Genomic DNA, 16483 nt, shown 5'->3' with positions numbered 1-16483 from the left:
ACTTGCTTGCTAGACATAGACTTGCCCCAGTGTCTATATAACAGTGTAGTGTTATTATTTTATATCCTTTTAGGAAAATTTTTCCTTTGATATAAATTGAGTTAGGGTTAGTTATGTTTGAATATACTAACTCTTTTTCCTTTTGAAGATCAATACAAAAGTGTACAATGTCTTCTTTCCAATTGATGATTAAATTTTTATTCATTCTGATTCTTCGGAAGAGAAGTCTTCAGAAGATGAATCACTAATTATTTTTAATGAATATACATGCCTATATTCTTCAAAAATATCTTCAGATGGAAAATATCCATCAGTTTTTGCTATAGAGATAAGCTTCGCTTTCTCTGGGAATTTTTGTCTATTAGGACATTCGTTAGCATAATGCCCTTCTTCAGAGCATATCCAACATCTACATTTCTTTTTTCCTTGAGGACAACTTTAGGTTTTTCTTTTGAGAAGTATTTACCAGGAGTAAATTTTTTCTTTTTATTTTTCCAAAATCTTTTCTTTTGGTTTGTACCTTTTTTTATATTTCTTTTTGAAATATTTTTTATCTTTTATTTGCTCACAGCCGAAAGATAACTGTGGAATTTCTGCTAATTTTTTGCAACAGTTTTTGTTGAATCTTTTTAGCTGTTTTTGTTTCTTAGAGAAATCGCAATATGTAGCAATTTCTTCTTTAACAATTTTAGTAGCAAACCCAAGAGAATGCATTGTTAAACCGTTTTTCTCTTTATTCCATCTTTCTTTGGCTTTTTCACCAACGATTGGAATTTTCATTAAATAGACTTCAACCCAAGAGTGATATTCTCCTGTGCTTAATTTATATAAATTTGTTTCGAACAAAACAGGTGAATTCGTCTAAAAGACAGATGTCACATAACTGTGCTCTTGTTAGGTTTTGTCTTGCTTTTTCAAGCAATTTCTGGTTTTCTAGATCTTTATTAGAAAAAAAATCAAGGCCTAAAAACATAGTGTATAAGGCGTTAATAATTTGTTCAAAAAGATCAATACCATCTAAATCCTCATTCCAGGAGGTTCCTTTGATAAAATCTTGTATTATTCCTGCGGACTTATGTTCTATTAATAATAACAAGGTTTTAGCATTGGAGAATTCTTCTTCATTAGACTGAATTATCAGGCTAATTTCGGTATTCCATTTATCTATTACCTCTTTCCTTTTTTCAAGGTCAAAGATACAGTCAATTTTTATAGTGTCAATGGCAGTAGAGCTTCCATTGTTAGCACTAGGTATTCCCTTATGATATGGCATAGAGAACTCAGTTTTCGCTTTTTTATGGCGTGTTCTACCATAACTAGTACTAGCTTGATGCATTCTAGTACTTTGTCTTGGAATTTCATCTTCTTCTGAAGAATCTTCTTCCTCTGTTTTAGGCTCTGGAATAGCCAAAACTGTTTCTTTTGAGAAATATTTTTCGTTTAAATTTTTATCTTCTAAAAATTTTTTCTCGCATTCATCTTCACTTAAAGACAAAAGTTGAACGAGTTCATTAATTTGATCCAAAGGTAGAGTATCTAATTGTTCATCAAAAACTTGTTCTAATTTTTGCGTAATAGAACTCATTTTGATTTAAGCTATAGTAATGATGATTTCTTTTTCCTTAAGAACTTGTAAATGGTTCTTAATTTTATATAAGGCTGAAAATTCTTTAGCGAGATTATTAAGCCTTTCTTGGGGATCCATGTTGATGTCGTTCATCAAGTAATGAATTTTTATTTGTATGTTGTGAATGAGTATTTTATATTCATTCTTTTTAGATTGAGTATTTTTAAAGGCTGTCTCTAAAGATTTTTTGATCATTGTTTTATTATGACTTTTGCAGGTCTTTTTCATTGGAGTTAAAAGGCCAAGTTAGCGCATTTGGACTTTTGGAGCTTCCTAATGATGGATTTCCCACGTTGAAGTTAGGAAAGGAATATTTCTGTGGTTTTTCAGAAATTTTTTCTTTTTGCCTTTCAGATGTTGAAGGCTGTGTTTTTTCGTGATCATCAATTTTGTCTAAGACATCCTTAATAATTTTGGCAGCAATAACTTCTAAATTTTCTTTAGTAGCCATGTTGTCTATTTTATTAATTAATTCTTTAATTAATTCTTCTATTTTTACGAGCGAAACTCATATGGAAGATATTATTGTCATCCTCTTTTTGAGACTTTTGATTTCATTCTTTGCAGTAATGATTTTCTTTTCTAGGATTTTTATATTAAGAGTTCTTTTATCATAACTTAATATAAAGTTTGTTTTTTGCTCATTTATTCTTGCTGAATATATGATTATTTCTGCTTCTTTATGAACAATTTCTTCTTCTAAAGCAGCAATAACATTTGAAATTAGTTTTGAGGACATTATATCCCAACAACTTCTTTTAAAATTTCTCCGTACTTATCTATCCTTTCAGACATAGACCTCATTAATTGGAGTTCACTGTTACCAGCTTCTCTTAATTGCGAAGAGGTTCCAGCATAACTATGCCTTGGTTTGGACACAAGTATTTGTTTATTTCGAGCAATATCGATTGCCCAGTTTTCTCGTAACTGTGAAGGTTCTGAGAACTTACTTCCTTCTACGGTTCCGATTTCTGAAAATATATCTTCTATAGCTATATTTTCTTTTTCTTTATACTCAATTGAATGGGTACTATTTGTTAAAGCATATGAGATTAAATAATTAATCGTAAATACTTTATTTCCTGGTTCCATCAGGTCGGTTCTTTCACATTGATGTATGAAACTTAAAGTTTTATCGAAATCTTTTGAATCTCGATGTAAGGCAAATTTAGGATAAACAGTAAACATAAATTTACCATATGCTAAATTTCCTTGTATAGCTCCTAGGAGAGCATCTTGTCTATTGATAATTCTATTATCAACTAGAGCCATTTTTATTGGAAAGTTAATTCCATCTCTAAATTGCGCTTTTAGGAGAATTTTTACAGCGCCAATATGTACCATAGAGAGGGACTTTCTTAATTCTGGTTTTATTTGCAAAAGTCTTTTTGCAATTTCTCCCTTTGTTAGAAGTGGTAAATACACTTCTCCAGATGTATCTCTTATATCCACTGAGATTTCTTCAGTGTTGAAACAATAAAAGATTTTATTTTTTCTAGTAAAAGCTCTTGAAACAAGACTTTGTAAATTATTAGGTTGGTTAAAAACTTGTTTAGAGTTAAGCTTAAATTTAAGCTTGTTAATTTTTGATAATTGATCAGAATTAATCATGTAATCTGATGAAAAACCTTTTTCATTTTCACTGAAATTTATTATTTCAGTTGTTTGTTGTTCCGATTCCTCAGAATCTTTTGCAAACAAATTTTTGTTTTCCATTTTTAAAGAGTTTTAAAGAATTTCTATCTCTTATTTTTTAAAAAAGAGCAACGAGGCTCTGATATTATTATTGCGGAATGTTATGAAAAATACTTTGATTAACGAAAGATTTATTTTTTAAGATTAAGGAGAAACATATATAGAATCATTTGAAGTTTAAAAACAGCAGAAATAAATTTATACCTTTCAATCTGTAATCAATCTATCTTGTTCCTCAAAATTCTGAACTTCTGTAAGTGACCAATCCAACAACACCATGATTTCCCTAACGCCCTCCTGGCTAAACGGTACTTCTTCTTGGCGGCTACATAGGATTCCAGGTTTTACAGAGTGCAAATTTATTATGAAGATAAAAGAGTAAGATTAAAAGGATATTTTTATTTCATAACTGTTTTCCCCGAAGGAAAAACTTCTTGATATCTACATCGTTTCTCCTCTAAGGAGATTTTACTCACACATGCTTTAAGAAAATTACAAGTAAAAGAAAAGGGGCGAGTGTCGATGCCCTTAAACCTAAATCATACTTCTTTATATAGGAGAAGCAGATTTTTACAAATGACCAAAATGGCCTTCCTCTATCGTCATTGATGACGTTTTTTAGTCTATATACCCATGTGTTGGGTCCAGTTCTCTGGTGTCTTCTTCTGAAAAGTAGATTCCTTCTTCAGTGGAAGAGCTGCTTTTTGCTTTGCACCATGTGCACTGGTGGTCATCAATAATTTCTTTTAACTTTTGGCAAAGTTTTTCTTTAGTGGTGGGACTGACTTCCACATTGTTCTCAATAATTTGTTGTGTAAAATTATTGATAGCTGTCCATTCGGTTTGTGGAAGAGGCGTTGCACTATAGCTTGTAATAATGCAATTACTGCTGCAATAATTTACTTTATTAAAGCTTCCTCTCTTGATTTTATCAAGATTATGAAAGATCCTAATGAATCTTTCTGTTCTGATTGAACTCCAGTTTTCAATGTCTTCATCATCATTCATAATTTTTGAAGGATTGACAGTTCTTGTTTTGGCTAGGCCAATTTCTAGGTGATGGTAGGCGGGAAATGTACTTCCTTGATACCAATCAGGGAGAGTGGATGTGCATTTGACAAAGATATTTGCATCCTTTGCTGCTGCGATTTTCTTTCGAAAGTTTTTAATTGCTTTCTTCATTCCTTCTGTCAATAAACTGATTTCTAGTAAATTAGACGCAGGATAAATAAACTTGATTAATCCGGCTGAAAATGCTAGAGAAACAAGTTCTGGGCTAGAGCCTGGACAAAAAACAATTAGGCTTTTGGTGGCCTTGTCTTCCGTGTAGATATTTTCGGACTCAAAATCATTTTGACTGAGAGACCTTGCTTTAGACCATATTGTCCTGAATTCATCCAAAGATATGATATCTTTTTCTTCTTTTTCTTCAAAACGTGTCATTTTTGAAAGATTTGTGGGAGCTTCTCTGAACTCTATAATTTTTTCTTTTTTCCTGGGTTTTAAAGGTTCAGGAAAAGTTAGTACCTTTAACGGTATCTCTTTTTTGCCGAACTCTGCAGAAAAACGTGTAGCTTCTTGTTGGGCTTGATATAAAGTTTTGTATTTTTTAAACGGGTGTGGATTTCCCGAGGTGTATTTGGAGACTAGAGACCAGTCTTCATAAATGCCTCTGTGATCACCGTCAAAAATAACATAAAATCTAGAAGTATCTTTTTCTGGTTTGTTAGCTATTTCTGAATAACTTGGTCTAAGAGAGACCTTTTCAGTTTTTGGCAAACTGTCAGCCATCAACGGATTTGTTGTGTCTTTACCAGAGCCATTTGCTGCTGGACTAGATGAAGATTGTGGTTCCTCATTTACCTTATTTTTGCTTTTTTCCAAAGCAACAGGAGTTAACGGACTTGAGTGTTCTTTACCCTTAGCCGTTTGTAAGGGAATAGATTCAGATTGTATCCTTTCGGATTCCTGTTCTGAATTAACAGTTGTTGCTTTTAGACTTTCGTCATATAAAGCTATTTTTTCTTGAATGGCCTTTAGCTCAATAATCAATAATTTTTCTTTAAGGCGTAATGCCTTTAATTCATCCATGAGAGGATAAAAAAAAACTTTTCTTGAAAAGTTTATTTTCTAAACCAGAACCCTCTTTATTTATCAAAAGAAATATTGAATTTTGAGATGATAAATATAAACCTGTGTGGTTCTTATTTATAGCCGGGTGAATAGTGATTTCAATTATTTTGAAAATCACGTGTAAGGCAATCAGCCAAGACATTTTTTGGCCCCTCAAGGTGCTCAATATCAAAAGCATATCTTGAGAACCACATCTGCCATCTGACGAGGCGTCCTTGTTTATTATCTCCAGAAATTTTTGTTTTAAGGAAATAAGTAAAATTTTTGTTATCTGTCCTGACTAGAAATTTTACAGGAGTGAGATAAATGGAAAATTTTGAGATAGTATTTTTTACCGCCAGTAATTCTTTTTCATTACTGTGATAATTTCGTTCAGCTGGTTTAAAGCTTCCTGAAGTGTATCTGCATATCTCTTCCTTTTCGGCTGTTTTAGCCTTTAGAACTCCTCCCCAAAAATCATTTGAGGCATCTGTTTCAATAATAAGAAAATCTTTTTCTTTTGGAAGATAAAGTTTTGGAAAATCTGTTAATTTTTTCTTTATCTTTTTTATGTAATCAGTATCGGATTGTTTCCATTCCCATACATAATCTTTCTTTAATTTAACCTGTAACGGTTTTCTAAGCTCTGCAAGCTTTGGGATATAACTTTCTGCATAAGTTAAAACACCCAAAAATCTTTGAAGATGCTTCTTGTCTTCTAAGATATTAGGAAATTTATGCAAATTTTCTAAAATGTGTTTTTGAGGACAATGAGTCCCTTGGTCAATTTCTAAGCCTAAGAAATTTATCTTTGTTTTAAAAAGATTAGCTTTCTTTCTAGATAAAATTATCCCATATTTTTCAATTGTTTTTAGAACTGAAAAAACATGAAAATAATGCTTTTCTTCTGAGTTTGAGAAAACTATTATATCGTCAACGTAGACGGTGCAATACTCTTCTAATCCTCTTAAAGCGTTTTGCATATGTCTTTGAAATATGCTGGGAGCTTGTTTTAAGCCAAAAGGAACTACCTTCCATTGATAATGTCCGTCTAGGCATGTGAATGCAGTTAATAACTGAGATTCTTCGTCTAATAGTACCTGCCAGAAACCACTTTTGCAATCGAAACTTGAAAAAATGGTTTTGCCTCTTAAGAGGGTTAGTAACTCCTGCATACATGGGAGGTTATGGCTATCACCTTTAGTAGCTGCATTGATTGCTTTATAATTTACAACCATACGCTTTTTTCCTCTTCTTTTTTCTGCCTCATTTTCAACTAAGAATGCAGGAGACATGTGAGGAGATTTACTTGGGACTATTAATTTAAGATCTAATAGTTCTTTAATTTGTTTTTTAAATTCTTCCCTATCCTGGGGACTATATTTCATAGGTTTTACCCTGATTATAGTTTTTGGATCAATTAACTCTATTGACGCCTTCATCCATTTTTTGGATTTTTCTGGATCTATGGGATTTTCTGAGCATACCTTTTCAAGTATTTCTTCAATTTTTTGGTACTTTCTTATTTCTAGAAAATATTTTTCTTCAGGTTTTATAACTTCCTGAGTTATATTAGTACCTGGTATTTGTTTTATTTTTGAATCTTTTTTCATAGATTCAAGAAATCCGGGCTTTCCTAATTGAAAAGCTTTTGTTACTTTTTTAATCAAAATCATTTCCTGATTTAGATGAAAAGATATTCTATCAAGCCATTGGGTAAATGGTCCATATAACTGACAGAAATTGTTTCCTAAGAGTATATCAATACCTGATTCCTGTTGATATATTGTTGGAATAATAAAAGGTTCTCCTGAGAAATAGACAATCAGATTTCTACAGACTTTATCCAACTTAATTGTTTCTTGATTAGCAATTGTTACGTCAATGCTTCTGGGAGTATTTTCCCATAATTCATCGGGTATAACATACTTGCTTGCTAGACATAGACTTGCCCCAGTGTCTATATAACAGTGTAGTGTTATTATTTTATATCCTTTTAGGAAAATTTTTCCTTTGATATAAATTGAGTTAGGGTTAGTTATGTTTGAATATACTAACTCTTTTTCCTTTTGAAGATCAATACAAAAGTGTACAATGTCTTCTTTCCAATTGATGATTAAATTTTTATTCATTCTGATTCTTCGGAAGAGAAGTCTTCAGAAGATGAATCACTAATTATTTTTAATGAATATACATGCCTATATTCTTCAAAAATATCTTCAGATGGAAAATATCCATCAGTTTTTGCTATAGAGATAAGCTTCGCTTTCTCTGGGAATTTTTGTCTATTAGGACATTCGTTAGCATAATGCCCTTCTTCAGAGCATATCCAACATCTACATTTCTTTTTTCCTTGAGGACAAACTTTAGGTTTTTCTTTTGAGAAGTATTTACCAGGAGTAAATTTTTTCCAAAATCTTTTCTTTGGTTTGTACCTTTTTTTATATTTCTTTTTGAAATATTTTTTATCTTTTATTTGCTCACAGCCGAAAGATAACTGTGGAATTTCTGCTAATTTTTTGCAACAGTTTTTGTTGAATCTTTTTAGCTGTTTTTGTTTCTTAGAGAAATCGCAATATGTAGCAATTTCTTCTTTAACAATTTTAGTAGCAAACCCAAGAGAATGCATTGTTAAACCGTTTTTCTCTTTATTCCATCTTTCTTTGGCTTTTTCACCAACGATTGGAATTTTCATTAAATAGACTTCAACCCAAGAGTGATATTCTCCTGTGCTTAATTTATATAAATTTGTTTCGAACAAACAGGTGAATTCGTCTAAAAGACAGATGTCACATAACTGTGCTCTTGTTAGGTTTTGTCTTGCTTTTTCAAGCAATTTCTGGTTTTCTAGATCTTTATTAGAAAAAAAATCAAGGCCTAAAAACATAGTGTATAAGGCGTTAATAATTTGTTCAAAAAGATCAATACCATCTAAATCCTCATTCCAGGAGGTTCCTTTGATAAAATCTTGTATTATTCCTGCGGACTTATGTTCTATTAATAATAACAAGGTTTTAGCATTGGAGAATTCTTCTTCATTAGACTGAATTATCAGGCTAATTTCGGTATTCCATTTATCTATTACCTCTTTCCTTTTTTCAAGGTCAAAGATACAGTCAATTTTTATAGTGTCAATGGCAGTAGAGCTTCCATTGTTAGCACTAGGTATTCCCTTATGATATGGCATAGAGAACTCAGTTTTCGCTTTTTTATGGCGTGTTCTACCATAACTAGTACTAGCTTGATGCATTCTAGTACTTTGTCTTGGAATTTCATCTTCTTCTGAAGAATCTTCTTCCTCTGTTTTAGGCTCTGGAATAGCCAAAACTGTTTCTTTTGAGAAATATTTTTCGTTTAAATTTTTATCTTCTAAAAATTTTTTCTCGCATTCATCTTCACTTAAAGACAAAAGTTGAACGAGTTCATTAATTTGATCCACAGGGAGAGTATCTAATTGTTCATCAAAAACTTGTTCTAATTTTTGCGTAATAGAACTCATTTTGATTTAAGCTATAGTAATGATGATTTCTTTTTCCTTAAGAACTTGTAAATGGTTCTTAATTTTATATAAGGCTGAAAATTCTTTAGCGAGATTATTAAGCCTTTCTTGGGGATCCATGTTGATGTCGTTCATCAAGTAATGAATTTTTATTTGTATGTTGTGAATGAGTATTTTATATTCATTCTTTTTAGATTGAGTATTTTTAAAGGCTGTCTCTAAAGATTTTTTGATCATTGTTTTATTATGACTTTTGCAGGTCTTTTTCATTGGAGTTAAAAGGCCAAGTTAGCGCATTTGGACTTTTGGAGCTTCCTAATGATGGATTTCCCACGTTGAAGTTAGGAAAGGAATATTTCTGTGGTTTTTCAGAAATTTTTTCTTTTTGCCTTTCAGATGTTGAAGGCTGTGTTTTTTCGTGATCATCAATTTTGTCTAAGACATCCTTAATAATTTTGGCAGCAATAACTTCTAAATTTTTTTTAGTAGCCATGTTGTCTATTTTATTAATTAATTCTTTAATTAATTCTTCTATTTTTACGAGCGAACTCATATGGAAGATATTATTGTCATCCTCTTTTTGAGACTTTTGATTTCATTCTTTGCAGTAATGATTTTCTTTTCTAGGATTTTTATATTAAGAGTTCTTTTATCATAACTTAATATAAAGTTTGTTTTTTGCTCATTTATTCTTGCTGAATATATGATTATTTCTGCTTCTTTATGAACAATTTCTTCTTCTAAAGCAGCAATAACATTTGAAATTAGTTTTGAGGACATTATATCCCAACAACTTCTTTTAAAATTTCTCCGTACTTATCTATCCTTTCAGACATAGACCTCATTAATTGGAGTTCACTGTTACCAGCTTCTCTTAATTGCGAAGAGGTTCCAGCATAACTATGCCTTGGTTTGGACACAAGTATTTGTTTATTTCGAGCAATATCGATTGCCCAGTTTTCTCGTAACTGTGAAGGTTCTGAGAACTTACTTCCTTCTACGGTTCCGATTTCTGAAAATATATCTTCTATAGCTATATTTTCTTTTTCTTTATACTCAATTGAATGGGTACTATTTGTTAAAGCATATGAGATTAAATAATTAATCGTAAATACTTTATTTCCTGGTTCCATCAGGTCGGTTCTTTCACATTGATGTATGAAACTTAAAGTTTTATCGAAATCTTTTGAATCTCGATGTAAGGCAAATTTAGGATAAACAGTAAACATAAATTTACCATATGCTAAATTTCCTTGTATAGCTCCTAGGAGAGCATCTTGTCTATTGATAATTCTATTATCAACTAGAGCCATTTTTATTGGAAAGTTAATTCCATCTCTAAATTGCGCTTTTAGGAGAATTTTTACAGCGCCAATATGTACCATAGAGAGGGACTTTCTTAATTCTGGTTTTATTTGCAAAAGTCTTTTTGCAATTTCTCCCTTTGTTAGAAGTGGTAAATACACTTCTCCAGATGTATCTCTTATATCCACTGAGATTTCTTCAGTGTTGAAACAATAAAAGATTTTATTTTTTCTAGTAAAAGCTCTTGAAACAAGACTTTGTAAATTATTAGGTTGGTTAAAAACTTGTTTAGAGTTAAGCTTAAATTTAAGCTTGTTAATTTTTGATAATTGATCAGAATTAATCATGTAATCTGATGAAAAACCTTTTTCATTTTCACTGAAATTTATTATTTCAGTTGTTTGTTGTTCCGATTCCTCAGAATCTTTTGCAAACAAATTTTTGTTTTCCATTTTTAAAGAGTTTTAAAGAATTTCTATCTCTTATTTTTTAAAAAAGAGCAACGAGGCTCTGATACCATTATTGCGGAATGTTATGAAAAATACTTTGATTAACGAAAGATTTATTTTTTAAGATTAAGGAGAAACATATATAGAATCATTTGAAGTTTAAAAACAGCAGAAATAAATTTATACCTTTCAATCTGTAATCAATCTATCTTGTTCCTCAAAATTCTGAACTTCTGTAAGTGACCAATCCAACAACACCATGATTTCCCTAACGCCCTCCTGGCTAAACGGTACTTCTTCTTGGCGGCTACATAGGATTCCAGGTTTTACAGAGTGCAAATTTATTATGAAGATAAAAGAGTAAGATTAAAAGGATATTTTTATTTCATAACTGTTTTCCCCGAAGGAAAAACTTCTTGATATCTACATCGTTTCTCCTCTAAGGAGATTTTACTCACACATGCTTTAAGAAAATTACAAGTAAAAGAAAAGGGGCGAGTGTCGATGCCCTTAAACCTAAATCATACTTCTTTATATAGGAGAAGCAGATTTTTACAAATGACCAAAATGGCCTTCCTCTATCGTCATTGATGACGTTTTTAGTCTATATACCCATGTGTTGGGTCCAGTTCTCTGGTGTCTTCTTCTGAAAAGTAGATTCCTTCTTCAGTGGAAGAGCTGCTTTTTGCTTTGCACCATGTGCACTGGTGGTCATCAATAATTTCTTTTAACTTTTGGCAAAGTTTTTCTTTAGTGGTGGGACTGACTTCCACATTGTTCTCAATAATTTGTTGTGTAAAATTATTGATAGCTGTCCATTCGGTTTGTGGAAGAGGCGTTGCACTATAGCTTGTAATAATGCAATTACTGCTGCAATAATTTACTTTATTAAAGCTTCCTCTCTTGATTTTATCAAGATTATGAAAGATCCTAATGAATCTTTCTGTTCTGATTGAACTCCAGTTTTCAATGTCTTCATCATCATTCATAATTTTTGAAGGATTGACAGTTCTTGTTTTGGCTAGGCCAATTTCTAGGTGATGGTAGGCGGGAAATGTACTTCCTTGATACCAATCAGGGAGAGTGGATGTGCATTTGACAAAGATATTTGCATCCTTTGCTGCTGCGATTTTCTTTCGAAAGTTTTTAATTGCTTTCTTCATTCCTTCTGTCAATAAACTGATTTCTAGTAAATTAGACGCAGGATAAATAAACTTGATTAATCCGGCTGAAAATGCTAGAGAAACAAGTTCTGGGCTAGAGCCTGGACAAAAAACAATTAGGCTTTTGGTGGCCTTGTCTTCCGTGTAGATATTTTCGGACTCAAAATCATTTTGACTGAGAGACCTTGCTTTAGACCATATTGTCCTGAATTCATCCAAAGATATGATATCTTTTTCTTCTTTTTCTTCAAAACGTGTCATTTTTGAAAGATTTGTGGGAGCTTCTCTGAACTCTATAATTTTTTCTTTTTTCCTGGGTTTTAAAGGTTCAGGAAAAGTTAGTACCTTTAACGGTATCTCTTTTTTGCCGAACTCTGCAGAAAAACGTGTAGCTTCTTGTTGGGCTTGATATAAAGTTTTGTATTTTTTTAAACGGGTGTGGATTTCCCGAGGTGTATTTGGAGACTAGAGACCAGTCTTCATAAATGCCTCTGTGATCACCGTCAAAAATAACATAAAATCTAGAAGTATCTTTTTCTGGTTTGTTAGCTATTTCTGAATAACTTGGTCTAAGAGAGACCTTTTCAGTTTTTGGCAAACTGTCAGCCATCAACGGATTTGTTGTGTCTTTACCAGAGCCGTTTGCTGCTGGACTAGATGAAGATTGTGGTTCCTCATTTACCTTATTTTTGCTTTTTTCCAAAGCAACAGGAGTTAACGGACTTGAGTGTTCTTTACCCTTAGCCGTTTGTAAGGGAATAGATTCAGATTGTATCCTTTCGGATTCCTGTTCTGAATTAACAGTTGTTGCTTTTAGACTTTCGTCATATAAAGCTATTTTTTCTTGAATGGCCTTTAGCTCAATAATCAATAATTTTTCTTTAAGGCGTAATGCCTTTAATTCATCCATGAGAGGATAAAAAAAAACTTTTCTTGAAAAGTTTATTTTCTAAACCAGAACCCTCTTTATTTATCAAAAGAAATATTGAATTTTGAGATGATAAATATAAACCTGTGTGGTTCTTATTTATAGCCGGGTGAATAGTGATTTCAATTATTTTGAAAATCACGTGTAAGGCAATCAGCCAAGACATTTTTTGGCCCCTCAAGGTGCTCAATATCAAAAGCATATCTTGAGAACCACATCTGCCATCTGACGAGGCGTCCTTGTTTATTATCTCCAGAAATTTTTGTTTTAAGGAAATAAGTAAAATTTTTGTTATCTGTCCTGACTAGAAATTTTACAGGAGTGAGATAAATGGAAAATTTTGAGATAGTATTTTTTACCGCCAGTAATTCTTTTTCATTACTGTGATAATTTCGTTCAGCTGGTTTAAAGCTTCCTGAAGTGTATCTGCATATCTCTTCCTTTTCGGCTGTTTTAGCCTTTAGAACTCCTCCCCAAAAATCATTTGAGGCATCTGTTTCAATAATAAGAAAATCTTTTTCTTTTGGAAGATAAAGTTTTGGAAAATCTGTTAATTTTTTCTTTATCTTTTTTATGTAATCAGTATCGGATTGTTTCCATTCCCATACATAATCTTTCTTTAATTTAACCTGTAACGGTTTTCTAAGCTCTGCAAGCTTTGGGATATAACTTTCTGCATAAGTTAAAACACCCAAAAATCTTTGAAGATGCTTCTTGTCTTCTAAGATATTAGGAAATTTATGCAAATTTTCTAAAATGTGTTTTTGAGGACAATGAGTCCCTTGGTCAATTTCTAAGCATAAGAAATTTATCTTTGTTTTAAAAAGATTAGCTTTCTTTCTAGATAAAATTATCCCATATTTTTCAATTGTTTTTAGAACTGAAAAAACATGAAAATAATGCTTTTCTTCTGAGTTTGAGAAAACTATTATATCGTCAACGTAGACGGTGCAATACTCTTCTAATCCTCTTAAAGCGTTTTGCATATGTCTTTGAAATATGCTGGGAGCTTGTTTTAAGCCAAAAGGAACTACCTTCCATTGATAATGTCCGTCTGGGCATGTGAATGCAGTTAATAACTGAGATTCTTCGTCTAATAGTACCTGCCAGAAACCACTTTTGCAATCGAAACTTGAAAAAATGGTTTTGCCTCTTAAGAGGGTTAGTAACTCCTGCATACATGGGAGGTTATGGCTATCACCTTTAGTAGCTGCATTGATTGCTTTATAATTTACAACCATACGCTTTTTTCCTCTTCTTTTTTCTGCCTCATTTTCAACTAAGAATGCAGGAGACATGTGAGGAGATTTACTTGGGACTATTAATTTAAGATCTAATAGTTCTTTTAATTTGTTTTTTAAATTCTTCCCTATCCTGGGGACTATATTTCATAGGTTTTACCCTGATTATAGTTTTTGGATCAATTAACTCTATTGACGCCTTCATCCATTTTTTGGATTTTTCTGGATCTATGGGATTTTCTGAGCATACCTTTTCAAGTATTTCTTCAATTTTTTGGTACTTTCTTATTTCTAGAAAATATTTTTCTTCAGGTTTTATAACTTCCTGAGTTATATTAGTACCTGGTATTTGTTTTATTTTTGAATCTTTTTTCATAGATTCAAGAAATCCGGGCTTTCCTAATTGAAAAGCTTTTGTTACTTTTTTAATCAAAATCATTTCCTGATTTAGATGAAAAGATATTCTATCAAGCCATTGGGTAAATGGTCCATATAACTGACAGAAATTGTTTCCTAAGAGTATATCAATACCTGATTCCTGTTGATATATTGTTGGAATAATAAAAGGTTCTCCTGAGAAATAGACAATCAGATTTCTACAGACTTTATCCAACTTAATTGTTTCTTGATTAGCAATTGTTACGTCAATGCTTCTGGGAGTATTTTCCCATAATTCATCGGGTATAACATACTTGCTTGCTAGACATAGACTTGCCCCAGTGTCTATATAACAGTGTAGTGTTATTATTTTATATCCTTTTAGGAAAATTTTTCCTTTGATATAAATTGAGTTAGGGTTAGTTATGTTTGAATATACTAACTCTTTTTCCTTTTGAAGATCAATACAAAAGTGTACAATGTCTTCTTTCCAATTGATGATTAAATTTTTATTCATTCTGATTCTTCGGAAGAGAAGTCTTCAGAAGATGAATCACTAATTATTTTTAATGAATATACATGCCTATATTCTTCAAAAATATCTTCAGATGGAAAATATCCATCAGTTTTTGCTATAGAGATAAGCTTCGCTTTCTCTGGGAATTTTTGTCTATTAGGACATTCGTTAGCATAATGCCCTTCTTCAGAGCATATCCAACATCTACATTTCTTTTTTCCTTGAGGACAAACTTTAGGTTTTTCTTTTGAGAAGTATTTACCAGGAGTAAATTTTTTCCAAAATCTTTTCTTTGGTTTGTACCTTTTTTTATATTTCTTTTTGAAATATTTTTTATCTTTTATTTGCTCACAGCCGAAAGATAACTGTGGAATTTCTGCTAATTTTTTGCAACAGTTTTTGTTGAATCTTTTTAGCTGTTTTTGTTTCTTAGAGAAATCGCAATATGTAGCAATTTCTTCTTTAACAATTTTAGTAGCAAACCCAAGAGAATGCATTGTTAAACCGTTTTTCTCTTTATTCCATCTTTCTTTGGCTTTTTCACCAACGATTGGAATTTTCATTAAATAGACTTCAACCCAAGAGTGATATTCTCCTGTGCTTAATTTATATAAATTTGTTTCGAACAAACAGGTGAATTCGTCTAAAAGACAGATGTCACATAACTGTGCTCTTGTTAGGTTTTGTCTTGCTTTTTCAAGCAATTTCTGGTTTTCTAGATCTTTATTAGAAAAAAAATCAAGGCCTAAAAACATAGTGTATAAGGCGTTAATAATTTGTTCAAAAAGATCAATACCATCTAAATCCTCATTCCAGGAGGTTCCTTTGATAAAATCTTGTATTATTCCTGCGGACTTATGTTCTATTAATAATAACAAGGTTTTAGCATTGGAGAATTCTTCTTCATTAGACTGAATTATCAGGCTAATTTCGGTATTCCATTTATCTATTACCTCTTTCCTTTTTTCAAGGTCAAAGATACAGTCAATTTTTATAGTGTCAATGGCAGTAGAGCTTCCATTGTTAGCACTAGGTATTCCCTTATGATATGGCATAGAGAACTCAGTTTTCGCTTTTTTATGGCGTGTTCTACCATAACTAGTACTAGCTTGATGCATTCTAGTACTTTGTCTTGGAATTTCATCTTCTTCTGAAGAATCTTCTTCCTCTGTTTTAGGCTCTGGAATAGCCAAAACTGTTTCTTTTGAGAAATATTTTTCGTTTAAATTTTTATCTTCTAAAAATTTTTTCTCGCATTCATCTTCACTTAAAGACAAAAGTTGAACGAGTTCATTAATTTGATCCACAGGGAGAGTATCTAATTGTTCATCAAAAACTTGTTCTAATTTTTGCGTAATAGAACTCATTTTGATTTAAGCTATAGTAATGATGATTTCTTTTTCCTTAAGAACTTGTAAATGGTTCTTAATTTTATATAAGGCTGAAAATTCTTTAGCGAGATTATTAAGCCTTTCTTGGGGATCCATGTTGATGTCGTTCATCAAGTAATGAATTTTTATTTGTATGTTGTGAATGAGTATTTTATATTCATTCTTTTTAGATTGAGTA

General features: G+C 31.7%; 2 protein-coding genes across 2 annotated transcripts; both read right to left on the bottom strand.

Moving 5' to 3' along the window:
* Positions 1 to 2365: 2365 nt before the first annotated feature.
* On the bottom strand, positions 2366 to 2899 carry LOC143609395 (uncharacterized). Its single transcript, XM_077084157.1, has one exon. The coding sequence runs from the start codon at positions 2897 to 2899 to the stop codon at positions 2366 to 2368; it is 534 nt and encodes a 177-aa protein (XP_076940272.1).
* A 6813-nt stretch (positions 2900 to 9712) lies between these two features.
* On the bottom strand, positions 9713 to 10246 carry LOC143609393 (uncharacterized). Its single transcript, XM_077084156.1, has one exon. The coding sequence runs from the start codon at positions 10244 to 10246 to the stop codon at positions 9713 to 9715; it is 534 nt and encodes a 177-aa protein (XP_076940271.1).
* Between the last annotated feature and the right edge of the window lie 6237 nt (positions 10247 to 16483).

This window comes from Bidens hawaiensis, unplaced genomic scaffold, assembly GCF_021521415.1.
Source record: "Bidens hawaiensis isolate Kalapana, Puna unplaced genomic scaffold, B.hawaiensis_p1.1 tig00419604_1, whole genome shotgun sequence".
NCBI lineage: Eukaryota > Viridiplantae > Streptophyta > Magnoliopsida > Asterales > Asteraceae > Bidens > Bidens hawaiensis.
The sequence above is the reverse complement of the archived record's forward strand: the minus strand, read 5'-3'. Positions and strand labels throughout refer to the sequence as shown.

What these genes read in the sequence shown, in the direction of transcription:
- LOC143609393 (XM_077084156.1), bottom strand. Translation starts at nt 10,246, where the DNA reads ATGGCTCTAGTTGATAATAGAATTATCAATAGACAAGATGCTCTCCTA.
- LOC143609395 (XM_077084157.1), bottom strand. Translation starts at nt 2,899, where the DNA reads ATGGCTCTAGTTGATAATAGAATTATCAATAGACAAGATGCTCTCCTA.